At 38.0% G+C, this 10,546-nt stretch overlaps 2 protein-coding genes across 2 annotated transcripts in view; one reads left to right on the forward strand and one right to left on the reverse strand.

Moving 5' to 3' along the window:
• Positions 1–4,510, forward strand: part of LOC107103178 (apolipoprotein D-like) — a 7,672-nt gene extending 3,162 nt beyond the window's left edge. Inside the window, exons 2-5 of the mRNA XM_015402732.1 lie at positions 1,775–1,902; positions 1,984–2,105; positions 3,604–3,689; positions 3,765–4,510. Of these exons, the coding sequence (XP_015258218.1) occupies positions 1,789–1,902; positions 1,984–2,105; positions 3,604–3,689; positions 3,765–4,027 (585 nt within the window). The 5' untranslated portion in view covers positions 1,775–1,788 and the 3' untranslated portion in view covers positions 4,028–4,510. The remainder of the gene's footprint in view (positions 1–1,774; positions 1,903–1,983; positions 2,106–3,603; positions 3,690–3,764) is intronic.
• Positions 4,511–7,244: 2,734 nt separating this feature from the next.
• The window catches only part of LOC107103176 (apolipoprotein D-like), a 5,160-nt gene continuing 1,858 nt past the window's right edge, over positions 7,245–10,546 (reverse strand). Inside the window, exons 3-4 of the mRNA XM_015402730.1 lie at positions 8,578–8,663; positions 7,245–7,817 (exon numbers count right to left, since the gene is read on the reverse strand). Coding sequence (XP_015258216.1) covers positions 7,585–7,817; positions 8,578–8,663 — 319 coding nt within the window. The 3' untranslated portion in view covers positions 7,245–7,584. The remainder of the gene's footprint in view (positions 7,818–8,577; positions 8,664–10,546) is intronic.

Below are 10,546 nucleotides of genomic sequence, written 5' to 3' on the forward strand. Positions count from 1 at the left end.
TCAGAAATCTGAGATTAAAGTAAGAATTCTGAGATTAAAGTCAGAAATCTGAGATTAAAGTAAGAATTCTGAGATTAAAGTCAGAAATCTGACTTTTTTCTCATATTATACTAAAATAAAATTTACAAATCAGTTAACTTTTTTTTCCCCCCTTCCAGTGGCCCTAATCCTCTTCCATAGAGAACTCATTTACAAACTACAGAAAGCAAATATACCTATCAAAATATCTAACAAAAATCTCTCAACGTTAGACAAGCTGCCACTGAAAGGTTGAGATTATGTGTTGTGAATTGACGCTATATAAATAAGTTTCTCTTAAACTGAGTCGTCAGAGTAACTTTTCCTTCAATTTACTCATTTGGATCCTGTAGCCAAAGCCATAGTTCAAACAGATCATTTCTGGTGAGGGAAAAGCAATCAAAACTTCATACGTCACGGTTGGATCAGGAGGCAGAATTCAAAAATACTGAGAACCAAAACACAGATGACCAAAATGTCAGGGAGAACTCACGTGGGGAATCAGCTGAGGAAGCAGCAAACCAGCACTGAGTGACTGCAGAGGTAGAGGTATATATTGGGAGACTGAACCAGGACAAGCTAATCAGCAGATATGGAGCAGGTGTGGGCAGGACCAACTGGGAAGAAGCCAAGGGGAAAGGATAACAAGCACAGTAAGGCAACGGAGGATAATTTAAAAACTCCGCACTGGTAGAAATAAACTACAAAGACACAGAACACAAAGAAACTTAAAAATAAACCCAAGCAAAGGGCAGAACCCTGACATCATACCTATGAAACCTGAATACGATCGACTTCAGGCTTTTTATTATAAATCTCTTTATTTTTCACATCTGAATCCCTGAGCTAAAGCCATATTTTATAACAAGATTCAAAAGAATGATAAATAATCTAAATAATAAAAAGCTGTACAAAAGTTTCAGTCAGGGTACGCATTGCTGAATTTGTTACCGAAATGTCACTAAAAACTCTTTTAAGTCATTAAAATAAACAGTTTATCCATCTTTGTGTAGAAATGTCAATAATGAAATAAACAAAACAGCACGTGACGTTTCTGCTTTAGGTTCTACAAGCTGGATTAAACTTGGCTAAGGTGGCTGCACCCTGTCTTAAACTCAAAAACAGGTTTGCCCGTGCAAAATAGGCGCATACAAGGTAGGGCACAAGAATAACTGGTGTATAGGTTTAAGGTTGTAGTCCCAACAAATCCCTAAAATAACACTTTAAAATTATGATTCAGTGTTAGCTTAATTGGCTTCTCTAAATTCTCCTTAGGTGTGAGTGTGTGCGTGAATGGCTGTTTGTCTCAATGTTGCCCTGTGATGGACTGGCGATCTGTCCAGAGTGTGCCCCGCCTCTCGACCATAGACAGCTGGAGATAGGCACCAGCACCGCTCGCGACCCCACTTGGGATCTAGCTTATAAAGAAAATGGATGGATGGATGGAATTATGATTCAAAATGAATGAATCTGTCTTTGTCTATTAATATGAATAATATAAAACATACACCACAGCTATAAGTATTACTCTATTATCTACAATACTATCTCTTGAATTCCTTTATTTGTGTGTGAAACCAACTGGATTAGCAGCTCCATTGATTTGTTAAAATGTTAGCTTATAAATACAGTAATCAATTCCAAATAGTGCAAAGTTATGATTGTCTCACCGATTTCATGCTGCTTCACATTTCCACACCTGAAGTATGCACATGCATTAGTAAATGGTTATTTTGCATGCAATGTTTTCCCTCAGCTCCCAAAGCAACCATGTCACCTTCCTGCTTCGTCCTCCTGCTGCTGCTGCCTCTGATCTCAGCTCAGACTGTCCGCTGGGGGCGCTGTCCCTCTCCGCCTGTGCAGCCAGACTTCAAACTCCAGGAGGTACAGCTTTGATAAGTACCTTAATGCATTCCCTGAACACCATAAACTTCATCACACGTTTCTGTTTGTTTCTGTTCACAGTACATGGGAAAGTGGTACGAGATAGAGAAGATCCCTGCTTACTTTTCTTATGGGAAGTGCATTGAAGCAAACTACTTGCTGAGAAATGATGGCACTGTCCTGGTGCGCAACTCTCAGGTCGTGTGAGTAGATCTGCTTTTCTTGTAACTTTGCAACAAGTTGTTAGATTATCTGACAACAACAACAAAAATAACACTGTCTATCCCTCTGAAAGGGGGGTGGTAAGGGGGCAATGGTGGCCCGGCCGCCCAAGCCAAAAAATTGGAACCCCCGCAAGGGGGGGGGGGGTGGCAAAAAACAAGAACAAGTAATGCCGGCCCAAAAAAAAACCAAAAAAACCCCCAATCCCAAAGGGGGGAACCGTTCTCCCGGTTAAATTTGCTCGTTTTCTAGTTCAAAAAAAGGTTTTGGACTACTATATAAAGCTTTCAACTCAACACTAAAAGGCAGATTAGACTTCTGCAACCGCACACATCAAATGTCGCTTGGGTCTGGTCGCAAACCAGTTTTGCTGGTATGCTTCTGCACCGTCTGTCTGGAATTTCTAGGGACAGACATTAGTTTCCAGTCAAAGAGCAAGGGGGAGCCTATTTGAGAACTCATGAGAATTTTGATTGCTAGACATTGAAGAGCAACAGGTTCTGTTAATGGAGTTGGCAAAAAGACCAATTAACCTTTCATCGTAGTTGTCCATTGTAGTTGTTCCTCGGTTTTAAAAATGGCATGTCCCGGCACCGAATCCAGAAGGACAACCACACAGACAGCCAGAAAGGCATACCAAGGCCAATCACAGCTGCTTTTTTTCTGCGCACTTCCGCTTGAGGACTGTGCGGGTTTGCGATCGTCTGACGAGTAGTCAGGATTGTTTTTGAGGTGCGCGAGGACATTTGCAGAACCTCTGCGCGGGGGCGTGGTCGTGCACAGAGACAGATTTGACGGTTGCAGAGGCTATGCATCAGAAGCAAAAATTGGCCTTAAGTCTGACATTTGCAATTGAAAAAGCTTCCTGGATGGGATGTGAATCGTCTTCAAACTTGGAAACCAAGTCCAGTAGATTTTTTTTTAACTATTTCATTCACTCTAATGCAAGTATGAAAATACTTAAACATTATAATATTTTGCCCAGTTAATCTGATCTAATAAGGACATTATATAAGAATATTTATTTTGTGCATTTTAATCAAGAAAATAAGGTTAAATGTTGGAGTTAGTTATGATTGTTGTCACACACACGAAGAAAGGCGCACCAGACAGCCAAAAGCAAAACATTTTACGGTACTCAAAATTAGTGAGTATAATTAAAGACTGCATAGTTTGTTCTTCTTTAAGCAACGCTAATATCGGGGGGGTTTGCATGTTTTCTGAGCCCAAAAATGTTTTTGGACTACTATATAAAGCTACGAACTCAACACGAACTCTTCGAACTTCAAACTCGGGAGTTTTACTAAAGTTAGCTAAGAAAACTGACTTCTTTATATCAAGGCCGTAATCTTTTATGGAATGAACTCATGTCTCTGTAAAAAATAACAACTCAGGGCTTATAAAGAGATTTAAATTTATTTATTTATTTATTAATTTAATTTAATTATTAGCCCTGAAATCCCATGAACTCTGTTCCAGTAATGGCACAAGGATGGAGGTAGAGGGGACGGCTAAGCTTATGGACCCTCGTGAACCAGCAAAACTTGGAGTCAGCTTTTCAAGATGTAAGAATGTCTTCTTTTTTATTCTTTACTCTTTCTCTTCTTTAAATGGTTTTAATTTTGTGTGGAACCTCTCAGTTATTCCCTACAGGCCATACTGGGTTCTAACCACCGACTACACCAATTTTACCGTAGTGTATTCCTGCACTGAAATGTTTGGTGTGGGCCATATTCACTTTGCCTGGATTTTGTCACGCTCGCCATCCCTGCCTGATGAGACTGTGCAGCGTTGCAAAGAGATGCTGATGAGAGAAGGAATCCATGTGGCTGCGATGAAGCCCACGAAGCAGGACTGCGCTCCAGAGGAAGACCATGATGGCAGTGGAGAAAAAGAGAACTAGATAGCGATTTGGCTTTTATTTTATACATTTACCTCTCCAAAAACTTCATACTTTGGTATATTTGTTGGTATGATTTGTTGGCATATTTTTAAACTTTGCCTCCTTTTAAGCTAAAATCAGGAAAATATGACTTGTTTTTAAATGAACCATATTTTTTTAATTATTGATGGAAGGGAAATTTACTTTGCTGTTGAATAAACCAAATCACAGTGTTGGCTTTGGTTTAAAGTACATCGTCTTCACTATCTTTCCAATTATCAAGCCATAAATTCTTCAGCGCTTTGAAAGCTTAGGTAAGGATCCTTGTAGATGTTTACTTTTTATTCTGTTTTTTCTATTTGTATAAAAAGAGAAACATCTGAATCATAAAGCTTTATGATCTTTAAATGATTATCAACTCTAACATATATAGGGTGACAATGTATTGTTGGATAACATTGCTATTCAACTGAACTGCTTAGGGGAAGAAAGAGTAAAAATAAATGAAAGCAGGTTTTTTTAAGCTTTTATTTGGTTTGTCTTCATTGGTGATATATCCTGATTATAATAAAGCACTGATTGCACTTTCTGTATGTTCAATAAAAACACATCTTTGACATAAGAACTTCAGGATCTTGCAGGATGGTAGATTTTCGAAAATTCAAGTGTGTGTGTGTGCGGTGATGCTGTCATGATCCAGGACAGAAGGAGCCAATATTCATGCAAGAGAGAGAGAGTGGGATTATTCAGAGTGTTTATTAAGAAAATGGAGCGGGTTTAGGATCCATGGTAGCTGTGGCTAGGGCGTCTATAACCGGAAGCTCTGGTTACAGAGAAACACAGGTTAGTGACTGCAACAATCCAATGGAGGATGATTGTCCATGTGAGTAACTAACCTGGTTAAACAGTTAAGCTCATCGTCAGAGAACGAGGTAGGATCTAGCCGGTGAGGTGGGCGCCACCCACAGTGTGAGATACTGCAGCCCTGGAGAACAAGCAGGAGTCCGAGCCAAGACAGGGAAACAGATTAGAACAGGAAGGCTAGAACAGAAGGTCCAGGAGTCCAAAACCCGGTAAGAGAACAGTAACAGGCTGGTTCAGGGTTCCAGGAGTTCTCAGACAGGAACAGGCAAGCTCAGTGGATGAGAGGCAGAACAGGATTAGGACATCAGAAACACTAAAAACCCTCAGATAATCTGCCCAGATAACTGGAGCAGGTGGATCAGATGAGCGGTAATTGGAAATAGGGCAGAATTAGACAGGTGAATGAGATGCAGTGGTAGATCAAGCCACCCTTGTAGAGAGGCCTCGGTCCTCTCTGCAGCATTCATGAAACCTTTTGTTTCATATCATCAGCCGTTCTCCATCTGTCTGGCAACTAAATCAATCATACCCCTAATGTACCTTTGGTAAGTGGGGCTGCTTTCTGCTGCACAGCAACAACTTTCAATCTTACTGTAAAGGAGAAAAGACCATCTGCTTTTCTGCAGCAAACTGTTTTAGCAGTGCGGTTGAAGGCGTTCTCACTGTGCACCACAGAACATCCCATTTATACCAGATAACTTCAAAGTAAGGCTTTAGGTGGTGTGCATGCAATTCTCCACAACTGCTTTCAAAGGAAATTCAGGCACATCCAAAATCAGGTAACCTTTCCTCCCACAACTATTTTGGGTGCAAGGTGAAACATTGGAGCCGTGATTATGGATAAGCTACAGAGATTTGCATACACTTAAATCAGTCTTGGGATTTTCTTTTGTTTTAACTTGATTAGCGCCGTCAATCCTTTGTATGCATTCTTAAAAACTCAAAGAATGTGTAGAATGCCGCTTTGGGGTTTGCATTATCTATTATAAGTGTGAAAAAAGTGATAGAATTTGCCAATTTCTTCTTTGTTAATAGAAAATACTGTGTACCCTCTATTTGGAAGTGCTACATGTTTAAACATAACGTAGTTAAGTAAAAATTAAAACTTGTATCGCATCTGGCACAATTTCTGATCATCTGTCAGATCAAAACTACAGTCAATGGTGAAGTTCAGTCTAAACAAAGGCTTTAAAAGTGAATATAATGGTTATTAAACAATGTAATGGTTAAAGAATAAAATATGAGATCAACATATGAAATATATTAGGGCTGAAACGATTAATCGGATGAATTGTGATTAATTGTTTATTGAAATAATCATCATCTAATTTAGTAATCGATTAAGGGTTAAGTGGAGTAGAGAGAGACTCTATAACAGGGGTCACCAACATGGTGCCCGCGGGCACCAAGGGGCCCTCAAGGACCACAAGGGGTGCCCTTAGAGTCTTCTGAAAATAGAACAACAGTGAGCTACGTTTGAAATTTCATTGTATTCTTTTGCTCTTCTTTTTTTAATAGGGTTATAGAAGATTTTATCATTTAATCATATATGGCATTTAAGCATTCATAGAGATTTCAAAATGAAAATGTCTATAAGAAAATTATAAATTTAAAGAAAAGATAAAGATATGTTTATAATGTATGAAGTTTAGGTGAACGTTGACCCTTGCCATTCATAGGTCAGTATTGGTAGCCCTTCCTGTGACTCAGTGCCCCTGAATTAGCCCTCAACTGTAAAAAGGTAGGTGACCGCTGCTCTAAAACATGTTTTTAGCTGACAGACAGAGCAGTAATTATACCAAGATGAAAAAATAAAATGTGTAAACATTTTGCATTTAAGATAATTATCTTTTTTGTCTGTAAATATACTCTATCCAGAAATCCTCAAATGGAAAAGCTTTATTTTCACCTGGTTTAATTTTGCTTAAGGTCTTCTTTAAAGAACCTTTGGCTATCTGATTATTAATTGATTCATTAAAAAAAATAATCAACAGATGAAATGGTTTGCAAAATAATCGTTCCCTGTCAGCACAGTGTGCCCCATCCGGGCTGCCCAGCTGGGTCCCAGATATTTTAGTCCAGATGGGCTGACGGTGGGTTTCACATGGGCCCCCATCTAAAGCCTACATGAGCACCCAGGTTTCTCCCACATGGGTCCCAACAACAGAACCCACTCTGAGCCCATGCACAGCTGAAGCCCATCCAGCCCAAGTGAGGCCCATATGGGCCCCACCTGGACGTGTTTGCTGGGTTAGTTGCAGTCCTAATAAATATGCTTTGGTTCAATGAGGAAAAAACTACTTTAATCAGTTCATTAAAAGAGGAGAACAAACATTATAGTTTGTAGAACTTCCACAATAAGAACAGACAAAGCGATTGTGCATTATTTATTAATCATGACAGATATTCTAACTCACACTCTTACAGTGCAATAAACAACACCCTTTAATTAGCTTAGCTCTTAATCACATATATACGGTAACTTCCTTTCCGGTCGATTAATAATTTCAAAGAGACTAGATAGAAAAATATATAAAGCCTACATCATCACAAAAACAGTTATTACTGTTCTTCATGAAATATCTATTAAATCACATTGTATACAACTGCTGGTTACACTTCTGTTCTGCATTTCAAAAAGCAGACTTTCTGAACAGGACTAGTTTGACATGAGCGTTCTGGATCTGATTCTCTCTGCAGGGATTATCAGGTATTCAAAAGAGGTCTGTGCAGCTCTGATCAGTGGGCCTCATTCTACTGATGTCGATTCCTTCTTTGGTAAGCAGGTCTTTGGCGTAGTGTACCGTCGCCTCAGGCAGAGAGCGTGACCGTGAGAGGATCCAGGCAAAATCTACATGGAACAGACGGAAGATGTCGTTGCAGGAGTAAACCACAACCAGGCTGGTGTAGTCGGTGGTGAGGACCCAGTATGGGCTGTAGGGGGTGACTGTGGGTAAAAACCATAAGGCGGGAGTTTATATGCTGATTTGGGAGACTATTTAAGGTATCAAATGTAAGAAGCACAATTTTTGGCATTATTTACCCAAAATAAGAGGTATCAAAAGTATGAATGTTTATTACTCAAGTAGAAGAAGAAATCCTACTGTTAGTTAAAGTATCAACTTAAGCTTTTTCTCAAGTAAAAGTGTAAAAGTACCATTTCAAAACTTCTTAAAGTATAAAAGTAATAGGAAAAAACTGTTAAGGACAGATGCTTTACTGCACAACCATATTAAAGGAAATAATTTCTTCAATTCTGGATGATAACTATCTTATACTTTATCGCATTAGTTTCATTACTAATGGCAACATTTTCAAATTTAACTTATAATCATCCTGAAAAGCAATCTATTTTACTATGTGGTGAACAACAATTTGGTGCAAATTAATTGTATGGTTGAAACTAATTATTTTGATAGTTTTATTTTAACAGGCCATAACAAAAATGAGCTTAAATGAAAAAAACTAACCAGTCTATTTTTAAAATGTAATTAGTAGAAAGTAGAGATAATTGAAAAAAAAGGTAGAGAATAGAAAGATAAAAGTTACCTAAATTTTTACTCCAATAAAGTATAGATAGCCAATGTTTCTACTTAAGTAAGATAAACAAGTATTTGTACTTTGTTACATGACACCTTGGCCCATAATGCACTACTTTAACAGAAATGGGGCATGTTAGCAAAGTATTTTTGAATAACCATACTTACAGTATGAGAAGCTGACTCCCAGTTTGGCCCTCTCCCTCATATCGCGAACCACAGCTGTTCCTTCTGCTGTGCTCAGCTTATCTTTTCTGGAACAGAAAACAGAAGAAGTTTAGCACTACATTGTTTCATCTCCAAAATATTTTACTATAGATCTTAATCTGGAATGTCCTGCAGGTTTGATTCCTATTAACTAGATGATTTACAAGAACCCCCCACAGCTAAATCAGGTAGAAACCAGGTGGTCCTGAAATGTAGAGTCAGAGGTTGCTATGGGGATTCCCGCCTCTTCTGGTGTGGAGGGTGTCTACAAGTTTACCCTTTCTATCAGAAACAATAATACTAGTATGTGCAAAAACTCGGAGTAGTGACTGAAAAATTGGTTGCACCACGACTCACTAACTGTTCTGTGACTCATGCATTTCAACTCCTGACTTTGATATCATCAGGGTAAATCAGAGGTTGTATATCTGGGGTCTAGGTTTTCTAAACCTGAAATAAGCAAAACTCTGAGCTTTCCATTTCATGAAGAGAGTTCCCTCAGCCTGTGTTTCAGTCACTGTAGTAACATTTTTCCCAGAGCTAACATGGTCAGGAGCTGGTTTAGCTGGTTAAACTCGGAGTCTTCACTCTGCTTACAGTCAATCATGCTGTTTTATTTCCCAATTTAGTCCAATTTTTGCCGTAGTTTTGATCATACAATAAAAAAAACACATTCACTAGGTCCATTACACACATTAGGGTCTTAAAAACAAACATTGGATATCCATTTGACGAGGATCTTATTAAAGAATAATCTGCATTTTTTCACAGAGAATTGAATACTTATAGGGAGAGGATTCTACAACTGAGTTGACAGGATGTGAGAATTATTTGTCTTTGGTTCGTTTAATATGAGCGACTTTCTTTTTATTTATGTCTATTTACAGTACATGAAGAGGAAAGAGGAAGTACTTTAAGGTTTTGAATTAGATTAACTCTGTGATTACAACCTACTGTGTCTACTTGCACAATCTGAAGCCATTCTATGGGTCTGATAACTGCTAATATAAATAATCTATTTATTGGGACATCCGAATTGATTACAAACAGACACTTAGTATTTACTGTGTAAAAGAAAACAGAATATAACTGAGGAGGAACCCCATGAGATGAACAGGTTCCATACATTAGAACAATGCTTCATCCTCACCTGCTGTCAGATGATTTCATCTAAAAAGATACATTAGTCCACTATTCAAGAAATAAACCTGTAATGTTATCGAGTTCACAACTGACTGTAGCAAGCCGTTTTTTATATGTATTACTTTACTAAATATGTATTACTTATATCTGCAAAAAAAAAAAAATTTCTAAATGACCATTTCAAACAAAATACCATTCTTCACATCTAGAATAAACGTAGTGGATGTCTAGAAATACATTTCAGATCTATATATTCCTATTGTTGCTGGTCAGCATTTGTATTATTTTCAACCATGAAGAAAGGTACTTCAGATATCATAAATAAATATTCAGTAAAGCTGATAAATGTAAAAACGGCCACTCATGTGTAAAAAATTCTAAGTACCGGTATATAAAACTTTATTCTTACAAGTATAATTTTGTTTTTTTTTGTACTTTCTAAAATGCAGTTTCTGCTCCAAAAATGTAACTTAGAAGATATTTCATTACAGTTCTGTCTAGGAGTTTGAATTTGATCAGGAAGAATCTTATTTTAGTTATCTACAAACGGAGCAACAGAGAGGAGTGTGCTTTCAATAAATGTAAAAACGGCCTGCCATAGTCCAATTCATATAAACTTACGAGCAAAAAACGTCTCCTTCGCAGCTGTTTGTCATGGCTTTGGTTATGTTATGCTTTACTTTGCTCCTTGTTTTCTAGTTTTTATTGGTTTAATTCCTATTTTGTTGTAATTTCTAGATTTATGTTAGTTCTCATGTTGTCCTCTGTTGCCCTCTTGTGTGTGTGT

This window comes from Cyprinodon variegatus, unplaced genomic scaffold, assembly GCF_000732505.1.
Source record: "Cyprinodon variegatus isolate N-32 unplaced genomic scaffold, C_variegatus-1.0 Scaffold1388, whole genome shotgun sequence".
NCBI lineage: Eukaryota > Metazoa > Chordata > Actinopteri > Cyprinodontiformes > Cyprinodontidae > Cyprinodon > Cyprinodon variegatus.